Source organism: Buteo buteo, chromosome 5, assembly GCF_964188355.1.
Source record: "Buteo buteo chromosome 5, bButBut1.hap1.1, whole genome shotgun sequence".
In the NCBI taxonomy this organism is placed as follows: Eukaryota; Metazoa; Chordata; class Aves; order Accipitriformes; family Accipitridae; genus Buteo; species Buteo buteo.
The window spans coordinates 8,489,153-8,509,286 of NC_134175.1; the positions used below are offsets into that span (position 1 = coordinate 8,489,153).

Genomic DNA, 20,134 nt, shown 5'->3' on the forward strand with positions numbered 1-20,134 from the left:
CTCATGCACAAACAACCCGCCCCCCCCCCCACTCCCGGGGGGGGGCTGAGGCGGCCGCCGGCCCGGGGCTGCGTGTCCCCCCCCCCCCCCTCCCCCCTCACAAAGGCACCGCGGCGAGGAAACCGCCCGCCTTTCCCTTAAAAACACCCGGGTGAGGCGGGCCCGCGCCCCGGCCGCCTTTTCTCTCCCGACCGTGCCGCCATTACAGCGCCGGGACGGGCTCCCGCCGCCACCAGAGGCTATGAGGCGACCTAAAGCGGTGGATTTTCAGAGCGAGATAAAAATCTATTATGCAACGCACATTTTTAATAGATCACTCCAGAGTATACAGATGAGGTAATGCGAGTTGGCGCCCTCCCCCAGGCGCTCTGTCAGCAGCTCGGCGGCGGCGGGGCTCAGGCGGGAGAGCACGGCTTCGCCGCCCTCCGGGCTGAGGTGACTGATGGGCTGTCGCTGGTTCTCGTCCCAAGGGGACGGAGACACCATTTGCTCGCCAGCTGCGAGAAGATCTTAGATCGCGGGCGATATATTACTTTTTTTTTTTTTCCACAGGAGGATCTATTTATGTGTAGCATGCGTGTGCGTGCATGTACAGGTAGTCTTTTTCGGCCGTTTTTGAGAAGGGAGGGTATAAAGGTTTGCTTTCTGTATTTTAAATCTCTTCAGCACAAAAATACCTTCTCTGTGTTGAAAGCTATCTGAAAATTTTCTGCCTGTGCTCAATTTCAAGAAACTTGATCTACTCCCAAGGGTAAAAAAGTTTTAAGAGGATGGTCTAGGTTATATTTAGATGAGAAGCAGCACAGGCTGACATGAGCAGAAACACAAGAACAAAGTGAAAATGCTCGACAGTTGGTAACAAAAACCTGAGAGTATCTGAGTCTTTTTTTTAATTTTCTTTTCTCTAATTCACATTTCCCTGTACAGAGAAAACATCAAAGCAGCACATGGCTTTATGTGAACAAGAGGTAAAGATCAGGTGTTTCACCCGACTCTTAGAGGATTTACTGTTGGCTTTGTGGTAATTGAAAAGGAGTCTTCCTACTCCATGCCTCCCCCCCCCCAGTCTTAGCCGAATTTTTTTTCCCATACAAATAGGAGCATGCTCAACCCTGTCGGCCTACCAGAAGAGATTAAAAATATTCAGGTGGTCTCTACAGTGCAAAATTTATGTGGAGTTATTTAAAATCAACAAAGGCCAACTCACAGATTGTGAAATAAAGACAGAACAGCTACATATAACCTCATTCTTCCTGGTTTTTCAGCTGTCCCCAGCAGAGGCATCTCTCAACCCACTCAAAAACCCTAAATCCCATTCTAACTCAATGATTCATCGCTTGCTGGCAGACAAACTAAGCGGGGAAAAAGGAGATGAAGACAATGGTAGGGAAAGGTTTGCATTATGTAATGAAACTAAATTCACTTTTTTCTGCTTTCACTTCAGTTTGAACAGGCTGAGAAAGTCCCTGACAAAACACACTGCAGCCTCCATGCGAGGTTTCAGGGAGCCTGTTTTTCCCATGACTGAAATTCTGGCAGTATTTTTCATCAGTTTATTTAGAATCATTAGGTTGGAAAAGACCTTTAAGATCATCAAGTTCAACATTAAGACACATAAAATAACAGTTATTCCTTTCCAACTGTAACTCATTGCTCCAGAAAGAATTTCATCACAGAGAAATCTAAAATTAAAAAACAATCTCTAATTACTTTAGGAAACCCTTGCCCACTTGTCTTTAGAACTTTTAAATATAGCTATCACAATTACCGAAAGAAATCAATTTTCAGACTTCTGTATATGCAACTTCTCACCATTGCTTTAATTCCACACTACAGGAATGACTATGTTCGCCTAAATCCTGGTAAAAACAAAGTCACTTTGCATCTAAGCTGAACTTGCTTTTTAATTCCAGAGCAAGATCTATTTTACATTACAAGCTATAGGAAATTACTCATCTAACTAGTAAATCCTCCAGCATCCTTGACATCAGACAACTGAATAAGCACTCTTAAAAAATAAAGAAGGTGGCAAAAGGAAATCTCAGGTCATTTCTCTGTAAATTTACACACACATACACATGCAGTGTTCACACTTTCACATTCTGGACATCACCTATAGGAAATCAAACACTTCTGCCAGGATTTTCTAAGTCAGTTTAAATCCCATCTCAACAAGGTACTTCGCCACGTGCCCAGCTTTTAAAAGCAAAACGTCCCGCTGCTCAGTGCCATGTGGTTCGGTACATCGCTGCAGTAAAGCTTTAAAAATAATCACTAACACATGGAACAGTAAGAAATGTGTCAAGCCATTTGACATTACAAAACTGAATAAAAAAAAGCACAGAAAAAAAATTTTAGCCCATTAGAACACCTCGACAAGCAGCCTAGAAAAGATCTTTTTCTACTAAAAAAAAAAAAAGGGGGGGGGGGCCCTTCCAAGAGGTTGGGCAGGGCACAAACAAAATCTGGTTTGCTTCCTATGGGATCACACAGCTCCCGTGCATATTCAGCTTCTTCCATGACGCAGTACAGAAAATATGTTTGCTAGTAGATCATTTGTGGTGCACATTCAAATCAACGAAACTCAGAAATTAAGGCTTCTGGTGGTGGGAAATTCAAGTATCGTTCTCGAGGTTTTTTGCTCTTTCAAGGTGATAAAAAAAACCCCGACGACCCTCTTCCATAACATGGGTAGGGAATGAGCAATCTCACATTAAGAAGACTTCAGAACACAAACTCTTCCTCAAATCCATGCAGGTGATGCCATCTGAGAAAGTGGCTCCCGCAGAAAGCATTCCACATCCACGAGAAAGCATCCATCCACTCAGCCTGGTGAGCAACTTCTGAGAGGCCACAAAATACACCAAATAATGCCCTGCTTCAGAGAATATGGTTTATTTTTAACGTGTTCTTTTTGGTCTTATCTTCTAAATTACTCCTTTGCAGCTTCCATTACATATCCCCTCCAAACGCCTCCGAATATACATTTGAAGCAAAGCTTAGCTGCGATCCAATGCAACGAACACCGAACCTTTATGAAATAAAGCCTTTTTTCATTTTTTTAAAACAATCTGCAGAGCATCTTTCCTCACAATACTGCCCAGGAAAATCATCTCCATTTAATGAAAGTCGTATTTACTTCACACAGCTCTTTGAAAACCACAAGGGACAAAGCCCAAACTTCTCCTTCGCCACCTTTCTGCTCATTTTTCACAGCACCTGAAGGACGGTGCCACACACAAAAATTCTCACAAGTGTGCAACACCCACAAGTTTCCACAGGCTCCAGCGTTTGTCCTCAAATGTTCACAGGAGCGTGGGTAAGAGACCCACCTCTCTAAGTGAACACAACTTGTTCTGCATTTTCCACCCTGCTAAGTTGAGAGAGAGACAGGATGAGACTTGAGTGACAAAGTTCTTCAAGACATACAATTTCAGCAGAAGTCAGTGTCATAAAGACCTTGATAATTTCACAGCCTCACAAAATCAGCCAATTCCACTTATAATAAAGCCATAAGAGGATCTCCAGTTTGCTAAAACCCCTGAAAAATACTACAGAAATTGCAAGAATTCTTTCTCAGACAATAACAAACTGTCCTTAGTTATTCCAGATAAATCCCACTCTAGAAATGAAAAATATATAGGGAATTTGGTACATCAATCTGGGGATGACACAGCCAGAATTTACTACTCGGGGTTTGGAGATACAAATAAATTTCTGCCTAGTCTGGGTATGTCAAACCTGAATCTCTTGCACTGTGAGTAGGAGCACCTTACCAGTAAAAAGGGGGCAAGCTCGCTTTCGCTCACCACAGGGTACCAGGGGTTTATATATTTACATTGCTAAACTCAAAGTGTGTTACCAAATAAACAGAAAAGTCCACTTGTGCTTTAAAAGACTTCAAGGCCAGGTGGGATTTTGCTTTAGAAAGTAAAGATATGGTTAAATGTTTATTAACGTCTAACTCATTGCTTAGAAACATGTAAAACTCCTTTCTGATCCTTCAAAATGAAATATACTATCCACCAGATTCCATTACTTGCTCTATTAAATTTAAATTTACTGTATTAATAAGAAAAAAAAAAAAATCTTTATTTCCCTTTCCTCCCAGAGTATCATCTAGTTTTCCATTACTACAACTAGAAATTGCCAAGAAAATGAAATGCTAAGGCACAGCAGACGCTGCTTATCTTCTGATTAAATCTTAAGACTTTGTTCCAGTGGGATCATATTTAGTCCTCTCAAATTCAGAACAGTATTTCATCCCGTCTCGACATCCCAACAACGACATTTTATAAATATTACGAGTTTCTTGGACTCCCTTCTATCCATGCTGCAACGAGCAAAGGAGCACCAGAAGAGAGATTTTTTTTTCCTGCATGGGATATTTTTTTTAAACCTTAAATGTAACCCAGCCTTCTTTCAATTCATCTTCTCTAGAGTTTTTTTGGAGACGTCTGGAAGTCTCACCAATTTTTTTAAGCTATAGCAAGTGTGAAAATCTTTGACAAAGGGTTGTCTTTAAAGTGTTAAGATCTCGTTGAGAGAGAGGTGTTAGAAATAATAAACAAGCCTTTAAAGCAGCCTAGAAGTTCTTTCAAATATTCTAAAGGCTGGAGAGCAGGTGGAGAGAGAGGCACCAAGATGGGACCTGGATTTCTAAATCCAGGAGGAGAAAACAGTAATTAAAAGTAAATAAAACTCTGCACGGTTCTTTAAACATCAGGGGGGCGGAGAAATCAGAAGAGGAGAAACTAATTTCCTCACTTTCACTTCCGCAAACTCTCCTCAGTGTCAGCCCATCTAACCCTCCCAGAAGGTCCAATGTTCAAGCAGGTAAGATTTTATGAGAATAATTACCTTGATTAGAGAGTTACCAGTAGTAAAATTCCATTCATAGTGATCATCAAACGCTGATTATTTATTATACTGATGGACTTATTTACTTAATGAATATTTTCAGTTTTGGAAAAGAACTGGTATGCAAAGGAAACTTTTCCAATTCTGCAAACCCTTCTGAAGAGCAGAGCTCTTCACCAAACAGAGCATAAAACATTTACGTGTACAATGGCAGCTTCTTGGTTTCCACTCTTAGGGTGAATTTGCTTTTAAAAAGCTAAGTATCTGAGAGGCATTTCAACATGAATTTTCAAATTATTAAAAGAAATCCAGTGATTAGCTCTAGCACTCTTTTTTTCCCCTGTATGTAGTTTATAAAGCCACACAAATATAGAACTATCGCTGCTATTACAGAACCAAGGACATGGGTGTATTGCTAGGAAATGCATACTTGGACTTACTGGTTTTTTTAAATTCTTCCAAGTCTACATTTTTGCTGTGAGGCAACAGGGGAAAAAATGGAAAGGCAACACATCAACCTTTTAAATGTTAGCGGTGACAGGGAATGAGAGGAGACTGAACGATACCACCCATCATTTCCCAAAGTATTTTCAAATGTGTCCTGTAAAAAGTAGTTGACCTTAAAATTTGCTTATTCCCTTACTTAAGCAAAGAGTTACCCCATTCTCCAAGCACGCAGACAGCAGCCGGGGTGTACATAGCAAGACCTCATGTCCTTACATCCCTGCTTTGACTAGCTAGCGCCTTATAGATGCACCATGGAAAATAATTAACAACAGCAACAGCATTCCCCTCGGATCTGTTTCGTGCCAACTTAGCCTTTTTACATTTCACGGCGGTTTACTTCTACATCAATGAATAATGCTTTGCCATGAAACACCTTCTATTTTCACAGCCTGGGCTTACAGCTCCTTGCCGTGCCTCGGAAAACGACCCACAAAACCCATGGGACGGTCGCTTTGGGTTGGGCGAGAACGCCCAGTGACCTTACCTGTCGCTGCTGGTACTGCTGCTGCTGCTGATGGAGTCGCTGCTGGAAGATCTGCTCCTGGATCCGCTGCCGCTGGGGGAGCGGGTGGGTCTGGACGCCTGGCTGGCCAGCCTCTGCGGGGACTGGGTCCTGGACTGGGACGAATGTGGCGACCGACTCCTGCTGTGCTGGTAATTCCTCTCTGGCCTTCTGCCTCGTACCTCCCGTGTAATATCATCCCTGTAGATATCCCTGTGTACCACACTGGGCAATGTAAACTGCTCCCGGGCCCTAGGTTCGTAACGGGGGTCGTGAGCATCAAAACGGTTTGGACTTCGACTCCGAGAAGTATAATAGAGCCCGTGTTGTAAAGTCCGCTCTCGAGGATCTCTATAGTAATCCTGATCGTAATGTCTCGTCCGATCAAATCCTCCCGTCCCCCGCTCATGGTGTCCATAGGCACTATGTTCATAAGCACGCTCCCTGTTATCTGAAGCCCTGCGTTTAGGAAGGGGGAAAAATACTTCATCAGAAAGGGGCAAGCACAACTAAAAGCATATCATGCAAACATTCACATCAGCACTGAACTTATATTTGCGACTGCTTCTCCACTAAACAGCAAAAACCTATCAAGCGAACACTGACAAACTTAAAAACATTTTACTTGACTCCAAAGTTACATTCATATACAACAAAGCTGAGCAATCATTTTGTTTTAATCACAATATCAGGCTTTCATGACCAGCATCTTGCCTGCACAGGAAAAAAATGCTGCTTTCCAGTGCAGAAACCTCATTTAAGTTGTGTTTGGTTTTCTTCTTTTTCTTTTAAATTCAGTAAACAACAAAAACTTCATGTTTGTGGACTTCATAATTAACTTCTTTTTTTTCCCCTCCATTTTTGCTAAAGAGCTTCAAAAATTTTTCTGGAATTTTGTAATTACTGGAGCTCTTCTAATTATCCTTCTGCAAAAATGGCATCACAAATTGGGCTGTAGCCATGAAAGCCTCCGTGCAAAGCATGACCCAGAGGTAAGAAGCTGCTTTCAAAAGGGGTAGCATAGCCCATAGAGAAGACCCAGAAAATTAGGGGTTTTCTTGCTGCTGTTCTAAAGTATTTCATCCTCTTAGAGGGAATTTTGTTTTTATCAGACTGCTACACTTGATTCTCATCAAAGCTGCATACACTAAAAAACCATCTTGATTACTAATGTCAGAATACTTAAAACTGCAAGGGTGCAGGCCCCTAGAAGACACTAAGACCCTACACAAGGAGTATCAATTAAAGTTTTCAGTAGATGTTTTTGTTTGTTGAGGCTGTTCTTGTTACTGCAATCACAGAATTTATATCTTCACAAGCACACTACTTTCAAGCAGCTATGGTCCATTTTGTTTCAGTATTTCAAACGTTTTGTATGTCAACTGAGAAAGGCTCTATGTTCTAAGACAGTTAGTGTGATCTCTCAAATAAAGAGATAGTAAAACTGACAGATAAAGTTAAAAGAACATTGCAAATAGTTTAGTAGTCTAATTTAGACCAGTACCAGGATGGTATGTCTAAGTTACATCCACAAAATGAAAGATCAAGAATGATTTCATTGAATGTTTAAAAAATACTTGCAAAATTCTAAATATGTCAGGGTAGCCAAAGTTAATTTAAAAATTTAATTATCCATCTTATGAAGGACATTTCAACCTTTTTTTTTTTTAAGCCTTCTCTCTCAGATTCTTCCTTCAGAATCAATTATTAGTCACTTCAATCCCCTGAATCCTAATAACCCAATTCCGCCTTGTGCTTCCTCCTCCTCCTCTCCTGCATCACAAGTCTGTCTTCTATTTAAAATGGCAGAAATACTTCAGGTATCTTTTATAAACTGAAAATGGGATTTGAATCTTTTTCGATTAGCATCTCAGGAAGTTCCTTCTGTTCGTTCTCCAATGAATCACTAGATCCTTAATCCTCTAAATATATTCATCCTCTGTTGTTAAATTATAACTAATTTTCAAGCTTTCTACAGAGCTAGCTCATGTTTTGCCTGCATTTTTTCTCTCAAACTATATATAAGAAACTACCTAACCAGTGCAACAGAAATGTCATTAACTTATATGTCGGCTTGAAATTCATTGTTGCCTTTCTATTTTCATTATCTCTTGCTTGCAACAATGGCATTTTGAAAGATATTTCAGGATCTGGCACGGAAATGTGTCTCTCTCTTTTTCCCCCTTTTGAAGGACCAAGATCAACAATTTTATAAACGATTGCATTTAGCATCCTACAAAGTGTTAATCAGTGAAAGCTGATTTAATGAGGTAAGAGAAAAAGCAGTATTTTCTAGAGGGTTACTGCTATATAGCTGACATAAAAGAACAAAGTCCTTATCCATAAAAGGACACAGAAGACAGACAGAGGAGCTAGCAGAGCTGAAAATCTAATGGCTACAGTGCTTTTTTGATTTATCTATTAGTACTAAGTACTACTGGAGTTAGTGGAAAGAGAGGGTTTGACTTGGGTTAGGAGAGGGGCTAATATACACAGGGCAGGACATACCAACCTTTTCCAAGTGTGGAAACACGACCTATATTCCCAATTAAATCTAGGGAGAGAATTGTGAACATAACTTCCCCAATTTTGGCCCCTCTTACAGGGGTAATCCACCTTCTTAATGGGCAAGGGTGTCAAATGATATTTTGGATGAATCAACAAGGAAAAAAAAAAATCTTAGTGACAAGACAAAAAAAAAAAAATTCCACTGGAAGGAAGTAGTCCCAGACTGAAACCATAACTCTGAAACCCCCAGACTTCTTTCTTGAGACAGTAGGCACTTAAATAGATCCGTTATTTTAACTTCCAGCCCTATGTCTGAATCAAGCAGCTGGTAGAAGATCACCCAATGCACGAGGGCACTCATCGCTGCTGGCCAGCAGGCATCCTCTAGCCGCCTTTGTAACCATCCAGCCCAGTCATTTTTCACTGGTGTATCCACAAACTGGTATTAGCACCACGTCCTTAAAGCTAAAGTATGTTTAATGTGGAGTAGCAAAGAGCTTTTTAAGAGACTAGATAGTAATCCACTCCCCATGGCTACTGGCGTCTTGACTGTATACCATCCAATAAATTCAAGGCAGTAGTTCTTATCCCAGCATTAAAAAAAAAAACACTATAATTTCCAAAATTTAGTAATGTCCATCATCTCTTTTTGCCAATACCATCAGAAAGAATAATCCCAATAACTTGGAAATGATGTAGATCCAAAATGGAAGCATCACAAGCTGCCTTCGGTCTTCTCCATCCAAGCGTTATTTCCATGGCTAAGTGTTGTCTGTAGAATCCAAGGGGCTGCATCATTAAAGTCTACTAGAAATTTTGTGGTGACAATCCAATTAACATACCAACTGCGTACAGTGAGAACTGAGAACTAGGCATCAAGCTTTCACAGAATTTTAGGTTCTAGTATTCCGAAGATACTCCATAGAGAACTTCACCACATGTTGTAGAGTTAAGATAGCTCCATCTGGCAGCAGGGATACATCCGAGCAAGGCCTTAATATTATCCAAGAAATGGAATCATTACTTCTAGAAAAGAGTAACTCCAATATCGATGCTGGCCAAAGGAAATCTTCCATCTTAAAACCACCTTATTTCAAGTGTAGATATCCAACCAGCTGCAGAAAACATCCTCTATGGATCCACAAGGTACCAGCCACTGGGATAGAAATCACTTCCGTTTCCAACCCAAAATAGGAAACATAGATAATTCCCAAAATTTTAAATCCATCTGGGGGCCCTAGATACGAGTTTGTGTTTCTCACCATATCAAATACAAAATACCTGCCTAGAGAAACCTTGGAACTTACCCATCAAGTCTCCGCTCATAACGTCCTTCCCGTGCATGAAGCGATGGTGGGGGGCCGTAAGTGGGCCCCCCCCCACCTCCTCTGAACCCAGAAACCTCTCTACTACGAGATGCTATGGAAACTGTATCATCCAATCCCCGAGCAGCACTGGGAATGGTTCCTGGTTCATTATAATCCGTCCGTAGGTCTCTATCTCCCATTTTGTTGACAGAGTTGTGTGCCTTCTGCGCACTTTTGATGTCCACAAAATCCACAAACGCTGCCACTCCACCTTCCGACCCCCTCTTAGGGAGTATTTTGACACTTTCAACACGTCCATATCTGGAAGAAAGGCAAAGCAGAGCACATATATTAGTGCTGGTAGAAAAAGACCGCATTTAACAACATTGCCTCCTGCAAAATCAACATCAGTTTCACACCGTTCGCCCTTCCCATATGGCAGGAAAAATCAACCTCAAAGCATGGCAGAGGTTGGAAGACCTTTTTTTCAAGAAGAGGGAAAAGCCATTTGTGGAGGGGAAAAAGCCATTTAAACTTTCCATCATTATATTTAAAACTCCTCTCTTTTGGTTAGCCTACCATGAGATTGCCCTTTTTGTAATAACAGCAACAGCAGCTGAAGAAATAGAAAGGTATTCGCAATTAGAGCAGCCCTTCTCATTTTCAATCTGATGAGCAAGACATAATTAAAACAAAACTGTGTCACAATAAGTAAAAATAAAGACATCCCAACAATTTTCTTAAGAAAAAAATGACCTTGACACAGCAATTCCACTACTCCAATCTATATTTAATTCATTCAGCACTAAAACAAGAGTCTTCGTTCTGATCCTTGTTCCTGATCTCAAACCCATTTATTTACAACAGGCTTGCAGGACACTTTTGAAATGTGGCCGACACAGGCACCCCCGGAGTGGGGTGCTTCTGGGGTTCAACTTTACATCCCCTGCCATGGACCAAGCCGCACAACAGGCATGCTGAGGAAAGCTGATGGGAACGTGACGCCACCCTACTTAATGTATGTAAAGTAATTGCAACACAGGCACTTACAGATGAGTAAATGTCTACGTAAAAAAAAAAAAAAATCAAACATGTTTGTGTCCACAAGAAAACATGATGTAAAAATTTTTTTAAATAACTTGCATCAACTCGTAGCAGAAAGGATAAAATGGGAAATATGAACATAGCAACGTTTTAAAACAGCCAAGAACTGCAGGTCGCATTTTGGTTGCTCACTCCTCTCAGCCAAGAGATTTTGAGCAAAACAGGTAAGGGCTTTTAACTGCAGTTGTTAATCCACAACAAAAAGAGGTAAAGCATATTTTTGAATGCACTGACAAATGGGAAAGGGACACACAAATAAAAAAACTAATCAAGAAATCTTTCTAAACTCTATGAAGAATGATTGCAAAAAATTTTCTATTCGCAAAGCCAGCACAATGCTGAACAGATCTTAAACAAGAAAAGCTGTTTTCAGCTACACACGTAGGAAAAAGCTAGTACAACTGCCTGTCTGAGGAGCAAATGCTGTCAGAACCTGCATCTGACTCTGTTTTATGCATGGCTTTCCATACACCTTAAAATTCCATTATTGCTGTTGGATGACTAATCCTCAAACACGATTTGAAAACCTGCCTCACTGACTGCTGGCTTCTCACTCCAACCTGACCTACTACACTTTATACATAGTCAGGTTTGGATTTAGATCTCATTTTCTCTCATTTATACTCCACCGAATACAGCGCACTGTCCATTAAGGAATATGCGCGCAAACAAGAGCATCTTTCAAGTCAAAAAGTGCTTCGTTAGGCATAAAATGGCAACGTCGCATATGGCATGCATTCTTGCATCTAAACTGTCCAAACCAGAGCTTGCCACCTTTGTACTCATGGGTACAGCACGGTGACGCTAACTCTCTGGAGTTTCCTAACCTGTGATACCAAACTGATGCAATGGTTATTTTTTATTCTAATTAAAAGCTGCAAGAGGCAAATAATTGCAAATGGTACTGCAGGAAAGACACTTCTGGAAGTCTGCACTCTTCTGAAGCTGGAAATGGTTATCTTGCCTCAAAGGCAAGATTTAGAAAGACCGGAAGAGTAGAAGATATGGTTAATAAAATCTGTGCAAGGAAGAAAATGGCCTAATTGGATGTGGCACATGTAAAGAGAGAAGAAACAGGAAAGGAAGAAGGGGGAAGGAAACCAGGAAAGAGCCTATTTGAAAAAATGTTCATGCCACGAATGAATGCGACAAAAAATATGAAAAATAATTAGGTATCCTAGTTAGCATCACCCTTTAACAGGCGTTTCAGTGCCGGTTCTCTACAGACAACAAAGGAAAGAGGTGATAGGACAGAGTGCTCTAACTCTCATACCCATTGAGTTTTTCTTCTAAATAATGTAGTTACAGAAGTGACTGGTTAGAACATGTACTCTCCTTTTGCTCACTGTTTACACATTCAGTTTCTGGCAACACAAGCACATACTTTGCCTACAATCTTCAGGGGTGGGGGGAAAAAAACAGTATCTAAGCATTACTCAAAAAAACTAAAATCCCAATTGACCTTCTGACTGCAGTCACCACAGCCTACTTTGTATGAAGTGCTGCCTGCCAGTTACATCAGAAATGGGCTCTGAAAGACTTCCCGCTCACCATCCTGACAATTATTTCCTAATTCTGAAATCGTAACACGTATGTGTTATTGGAACACACGCGCAGACAGACCTCAATTATTTTTCTTTTGCTGCAGAAGATCCAGAAATGTGTTAAAATGTTCAAATATTCAAGCTAATGCTGCCCAGAAAGCACAGAAGATACAGAACATCAACATAATATCCCCCCCATGTACCAACAAATTACCCAGCGAATGCACAACTCTTGCAGATGGAGCTTAATTTTTATATTGGGAAAAGCGTACCTTGGTTGCCATTACTTAAAAAATTATTTAAATTTTTTTTTCTGAATAAGAAATGGATGGGGGAGGCTACTACTGTATTCCACTGCAGCCATGCTCCTAAATCACCCCACTCGGAAACGGCGCGTTTTAATCCGTCGGTTATCCAGATAGATACATAAATATACGCTGCGCTTTGGTGCCCTGCACCGTACCCTTGACGAGCCCCGAGGATAATCTGTGACAATCGTCTTTGCAGAAAGCGAGGGAGGCAGACGGGGGGAGGAGAAAGGGAGCAGAAGTGGGGGGATGAAAGAAAACCGAGGAGAGAGCCCTGAGTATTCAAGGACAGCTGCTGGAAGAGGAAGGTTTGCATTTTCCTTGCCCCAACGTGGTCCTGTGATTACACACATCCTTCGGTCCCCCACCGTGAAGATTAATCTGTCTAGTGATCCGACCCAGCCCCACCCGTTGGCGTCTCTCCGAGCTGCTCCCGTCTTGGCAGATGCTGCTGGGAGGAGGACCGCATCGAGGGGAGAGGAGGGGAGATCTGCAGTGCTGCATCACCAGACGGGTTTACTGCAGCAGAATAATACATTACAAGAAGAAAAAAAAAGATGCTTTCTGGAGGGCCAGGCGAAGAGAGGCGGCAATAACGCCGTGTTTCATTACGCAGATCACAAGGCAAAATGGAGGCAAACACGCTCCAAGGAGCAACCTTTGTCCAGATGCCGAGGGCTGGGAAGAGGGGACAAAAGACAAGGGGAGGCATCACCACGACCTTTGGTAACGTTCGCAGAGCGGCTCCTCTCAACCTTCACCTCGTATCTTTATACCTGTGCGTCAGCCTTTTCCAAGAAGGCTGTGTTTCGCAATCACTGGCAGACCGAACAGAAAACAAAGAGGCGTGTTCGCTCAGCTTGGAATCCGCAGGCCCTAACAAAAACAAGGCTTTTTAGCGCCTCTTCCAGTCTGCAACTCATGCCGATTAATCATTAGCTCCATATTGTAATGAAGGCAGCCGAGGCCATATTTTTGGAGGGGTTTACAGTTCAACCCGAAGCAGAGGAGACGAGGACGTGCGAGAGCTGTTATGTCACTGAGCCCCTCCACCAGCACAGCACGATCGCAGCACCCAGCTGTAAACAGAAATCTAGTGGCCTTTTCAGAAAAAAAAGTTGCTCGATAATCACTGCTCGAACAAAGCCACACTAATCCAGCTTTTCAGACAAAGAAAAGGAATTCATAATTTAAGCATTATCGGTTTATTCACTGTAGATCAAAGCACCTCTATATTCAAACAGCTGAAATGTCTCTGGGCTCTTGGCATGGCTGCTCAGCATGTTTCTCTCGCTCTCCAGCCCTTCCTCCTCCCCAGCTCTTCCTCCCGTACCAGCAGACAGCGCGGCCGGGTTGGGAAACGCAGTCTCCGCCAATGCAAGGCCAGGCTGGTTCCTCCTCCCCAGGGGCGACGTGTCACCCAGATATAGCCAAAGTCATCCCTCACTCTACAACTTTCCCTACACGGGGGGTATCCCCACCCTCAGCACCGTTGCCTTTCCATTTCTAATTAACCATTTCATCTTGGGTGCTTACTCCAAACATTCATTTTTCTGCCCAGTCTCTGCTATTCTCAAGCAAAAGCATTTTAAACAAAGGATGGACTATGAGAAAGCCAGCCAGCAAATGTTTAGTAAGCAAATGTTACCATTTAGCCACAATATTTTATAAACTGATTAGGATCTTTATAGAATGATATATACATGATGGGAAAAGGTAGGTCGAAATCAGGGAGATTTGCTTTTTGCATTTAAATCATATTACCTCCCTATTTCTCATGTTAAGCTCCCCTCCAGCTTCTGAAGACCTTTTATCCCAACCATTTTCATTACTGCAGAATTCTGCAGGTCAGCTACATCCCGGTGTAAAAAACTTCACCATATTTTTATTCAGAAGCCAGCACAACGCTATGCTCCAGATACTTTTAAATGCAAGACACATTGCAAGATCAAAAATAACGCAGGAGTTTTTCATGCTTGTTTCTGCACCGCTCATTAAGAGCATAATTTGACAAGACCTCCTGATACAGCAGGACATCTGAATATTTTGGATTCACTTGGATTCACTTTGACTAAAGCCAGATATCTTTTAGCCATCTGAAAAGCATGGGTGATTTTTTCCGTGCCACGCTCAAACTCCTTCCTCCTCCATTATTATATAAACCAGGCAAGCCCCAGCCTGCATTATTCAGTAAAACGCTCGCACAGCTTGAAGCTTTTCTTGGCCAATCGCATTCCTCTTGCTTTGTTGTTATTTCATAACAAAATAATGTGACCTGAAATAATACTTAACCAGATGTCTGCACCTCTTCTCCTTATTCATAACTCCAAATGAGTCCAAATACCCCATGCTAGGGGCTACTCTGGTCCTGTATTTCCCTCTGTACAAAGCAGATCTGCTCCAGGTAGAGGGAAATGCAAGATGTGCAAATACTAAAGCTGCCATAAAGAAGGTTGCCATCGCCAGCTCCGCAGGGGTTTTTAGCCAGGCTGTGGAAGTCTGTTGAACTCCATTAACATCAGTCTCCTGCTATCACAGTCATTCATTTCACAGTCTAAGAACTTGGCCCACTGCAACAGCACATGCGTCTACTTCCCACCCATGTAATATGCAAAATAACACACCAGAAGAGCAGCAAAACCCACTGCACTGCAGTCTTACCAGCAGCAGCAGGACACCAAGCCATGGTGACAGCTATCCTGAAGAAATCCTGCTCTGAGTTAAGCACCAGCTTCTAGTATCACCAACTCATGCCATGAACTGCACAGTGAGCGTCTCCCTCCCACACCACCAACAAAAGCAGTGTTTAATATTCACCGCTGTAAAAGCTCCAGCAACACAAAGGGACTTGTGTCTTTACACAGGCATTTGTAAAGAATAAGGCACTGTAATTGATCACAACGACGGTGTTAATATAATAAAAAAATATACCATATAATAGTTGTAACATGCTTGGCCTAAGAAAATTACATACCACCACGTTCCATGCTTCATATTCATTACAGCCACATACTTTACTTGCCACAAAAACTATTTTCATACTTCTAAATATTTTTAGAAAGGGAATTTCATATCAAGAGTGGTCTGAGACAGTATTTCACCACCTTCAGACCTGAGCAGCACAAGTCTTTGGGATTACACTCTGCTTCAAGTAATGCAGAGTATCAGTTCAGAATCTGACAATATCATCATGTGCATAGCACGGAAGGAAGACTTGAGAGCTTACAAATATACAAGAATAAAGGAATCTAAACAAAAAGCACTCAAAAATGCACAGACTGCATTATTGGGTTTGGGTCCTATCATAAATACAGTAACTGATCTATAGCAGACAGCAAAACCAAAGACAGACCAAAAAGAAGCGTGTGCACAGGGCTGGGATGAAAATAACGCAAGTTAATTGAGATGTATCTTGATAGAAACAACAAGCAGAATTCCAGAGTCCTGGAAAACTACACTGAAAATCAACTTCAACAAATGTGGGGAACTGTCACCCCGTGAGCCACAATCACTTGTCTCTGTAGGACTGTCACTCAACCCCAGAGAATTTGTCAAACGATATCCCAAATGCTTAACGACAAATATGGCAACGTACACATGGCTGCTGGCCTTCACTAGCAGCTGCGCTTAAGGGAGGTCAAAAGCAGTATTTACTATGAACAACTCAATGCGACGTCTCATCACGGAGGGCCTGATCCAAAGCTGGCTGAAGGCAAGCGCCTTCATTCCCAAGGGCACCAGAGCACGCTCTGCAAGGGAGCTAGCGCACCAGAACACTCAGGACATCAGAAATCCCTCACATCAATGCACAGGCCTTTCAGTTATATCTTGAAAATTGAAAACTGGCTATTCAGGATTGTGGTGAAAATACTGCAAGTATTTCTCTAATATACATAGACGCACGAGCCCCTTTGAAAAGCCCGACAGCACCATTTTGTAACACTCCTCCAAACACCTGATCTTCCCCCAATTTTCTCAAGAAACAGGTTTAAGTGACAAAACCCACTGGGACAAGGGTACCAGCACAAAGGCTGCCAGCAATGTATGGAGCACTTCCAGCAGCCTTGAGAGGAAATTCAATGTATGGTATTGGCTCTCCTTATCTCCAGCTGCTACACTGCGTTAAAGACAGCTAAAAATAAAATCAATTAAATGCCTCTCTAGTTCTACCTTTCTCGGCACAAAATCATAGAATCATTCGGGTTGGAAAAGACCTTTGAGTCCAGCCGTTAACCTAACACTGCCAAGTCCACCACTAAACCATGTCCCTAAGCACCACATCTACATGTCCCCCCTCCAGGGATGGTGACTCAACAACTTCCCTGGGCAGCCTGTTCCAGTGCTTGACAACCCCTTCGGTGAAGAAATTTTTCCTAATATCCAATGTAAACCTCCCCTGGGGCAACCTGAGGCCACCCTTCTTGTCCTATTGCTTGTTACTTGGGAGTAGAGACCGACACCCACCTCACTACAACCTTCTTTCAGGTAGTTGTAGAGAGCGATAAGGTCTCCCCTCAGCCTCCTTTTCTCCAGACTAAACATCCCCAGTTCCCTCAGCCACTCCTCGTAAGACTTGTGCTCTAGACCCTTCACCAGCTTCGTTGCTCTTCTTCGGACACACTCCAGCACCTCAATGTCTGTCTTGTAGTGAGGGGCCCAAAACTGAACACAGGACTCGAGGTGCGGCCTCACCAGTGCCAAGTACAGGGGAACAATCACTGCTCTAGTCCTGCTGGCCACATTATTTCTGATACAAGCCAGAATGCTGTTGGCCTTCCTGGCCACACAGATGGCTCACACTCAGCCGGCTGTCAACCAACAACCCAAGGTTCTTTTCCACCAGGCAGCTTTCCAGCCACTCTGCCCCAAGCCTGTAGTGTTGCATGGAGTTGTTGTGACCCAACTGCAGGACCCAGCACTGAGCCTTGCTGAATCTCACACAGTTGGCCTCAGCCCATCAATCCAGCCCATTCAGATCCCTCTGTAGAGCCTTCCTACCCTCGAGCAGATCAACACTCCCACCCAGCTCGGTGTTGTCTGCAAACTTACTGAAGGTGCACTCGATCCCCTTGTCCAGATGACTGATAAAGATATTAAACAGAACTGGGCCCAGTACTGAGCCCTGGGGAACACCACTTGTGACTGGCCACCAACTGGATTTAACTCCATTCACCATCACTCTTTGGGCTCAGTCATGCGGCCACTTTTTTACCCAACAAAGAGTACACCTGTCCAAGCCATGAGCAGCCAGTTTACTGTGGGAAATGGTGTCAAAGGCTTTACTAAAGTCTAGGTAGACAACATCCACAGCCTTTCCCTCATCCACTGAGCAGGTCACCTTGTCATAGAAGGAGATCAGGTTAGTCAAGCAGGACCTGCCTTTCATAAACCCATGCTGACTAGGCCTGATCACCTGGTTGTCCTGTACATGCCATGTGATGGCACTCAAGATGATCTGCTCCATAACCTTCCCCAGCACCAAGGTCAGACTGACAGGCCTGTAGTTCCCCCGATCTTCCTTCCAGCCCTTCTTGTAGATGGGTGTCACATTTGCTAACCTCCAGTCAACTGGGACCTCCCCAGTTAGCCAGGACTGCTGATAAATGATGGAAAGCAGCTTGATGAGCACTTCCACCAGCTCCCTCAGTACCCTTGGGCGGATCCTATCTGGCCCCACAGGCTGGTGTATGTCTAAGTGGTATAGCAGTTCGCTAACCATTTCCCCTTGGATTATGGGGGCTTCATTCTGCTCCCTGTCTTCCAGCTCGGAGGGCTGGGTACCCCAAGAACAACTGATCTTACTACTAAAGACTGAGGCAAAGAAGGCATTAAGTACCTCAGCTTTTCCTCAGCCTTTGTCACTATGTTTCCCCCCTGCATCCAATAAAGGATGGAGAGTCTCCTTAGCCCTCCTTTTGTTGCTGATGTATTTATAGAAACATTTTTCATTGTCTTTTATGGCAGTAGCCATATTAAGTTCTAGTTGGGCTTTGGCCCTTCTAATTTTCTCCCTGCATAACCTCACAACATCCTTGTAGTCCTCCTGACTTGCCTGCCCCTTCTTCCAAAGGTCATAAACTCTTTTTTTCCTCCAAGTTCCACCCAAAGCTCTCTGTTTAGCCAGGCTGGTGGTCTTCCCCCACAGCCCATCTTTCGGCACCAGGGGAATGCCTGCTCCTGCGCCTTGAATGTTTCCTTCTTGAACGATGTCCAGTCTCCCCGGACTCCTTTGCCCTTCAGGACTGCCTCTCAAGGGACTCTGTCAACCACGCCCCTAAACAGGCCAAAGGCTGACCTCTGGAAATCCAAGGTGGCAGTTTGATCCCCCTCCTTACTTCTCCAAGAATCAAAAACTCTGCCATTTTGTGATTGCTATGCCCAAGATGGCCTCCAACCATCACATCACCCACAAGTCCTTCTCTGTTTGCAAACAAGAGGTCCAGCAGGACCCCTTCCCTAGTTGGCTCACTTACCAGCTGTGTCAGGAAGGTCTCTTCCACACACTCCACGAACCTCCTAGACTGTTTCCTCTGCTGTATTGTATTTCCAGCAGACATCTGGTAAGTTGAAGTTCCCCATCAGAACAAGGGCTAGTGATTATGAGATCTCTCCCAGCGGCTTATAGAATATTTTGTCTGCCTCTTCGTCCTGGCTGGGTGGTCTATAACAGACTCTCACCGTGATATCTGCCTTGATATCCTTCCCCCTGATTCTTACCCATAAACACTCAACCCTATTGTCACCATCATTAAGCTCTAGACAATCAAAACACTCCCTAACATACAGGGCTACCCCACTGCCTCTCCTTCCTTGCCTATCTCTACTAAAGAGTTTACAGCCATCCATTGTAGCACTCCAGTTGTGCGAGTCATCCCACCATGTTTCCATGATGGCAACTACATCACGGTTTTCCTGTTGCACAATGGCTTCCAGCTCCTCCTGTCTGTTGCCCATACTGTGAGCACTGGTGTAGACAAACTGCTGTAGATAAACTGCTGTTTCTGTAATGATAAGCCATTGTGAGCAGCCAGGGTAGCATTCTGGATGATCATGAGTAGGAAAGCTCATCAGTGAGCAATAAATCCACACAATGTAAGGCTTTGAAAACCTTTACCTTCCCAAAGCCAGGCAAAATAAAAGCTCCTCATATCACAACGAGTGCTGGTTTTCAAGCCATACTGAGAACAGACCTTGTGACAGCAATGATTCAGAAACATGCCCTAATTACTGAGCTCCCATAATTTTCTAGATTGCAATCTGAGATGCTTTAAAACCTGTTTAGAGTGATCTCTACTGGCCCTGCAACCTCTGGGGGGAGAAAATCAACAATCTTCAGGGCATTCTCTGAACCCCTCCTCTTAGCAATAAACATCTTCAGGGAAACCTCAAAATTCAGCAGCAGAAACCATCAACCAGGTTACAGAGCTCAGTTAGACTGCTTACATGACTGGGGTGAGTCCTCAACACGATGCTCCTAGCTCTCCCCTCCTGCCC

At 43.2% G+C, this 20,134-nt stretch overlaps 1 protein-coding gene across 4 annotated transcripts in view; it reads right to left on the reverse strand.

Annotated features, from left to right (window-relative positions):
* SPEN (spen family transcriptional repressor) overlaps window positions 1-20,134 on the reverse strand; it is a 71,769-nt gene that overhangs the window by 38,751 nt on the left and 12,884 nt on the right. For all 4 annotated transcript variants that reach the window (XM_075027603.1, XM_075027602.1, XM_075027601.1 and 1 more), the window contains exons 2-3: window positions 9,685-10,005; window positions 5,852-6,328 (exon numbers count right to left, since the gene is read on the reverse strand). In XM_075027603.1, the coding sequence (XP_074883704.1) occupies window positions 5,852-6,328; window positions 9,685-10,005 (798 nt within the window). The remainder of the gene's footprint in view (window positions 1-5,851; window positions 6,329-9,684; window positions 10,006-20,134) is intronic.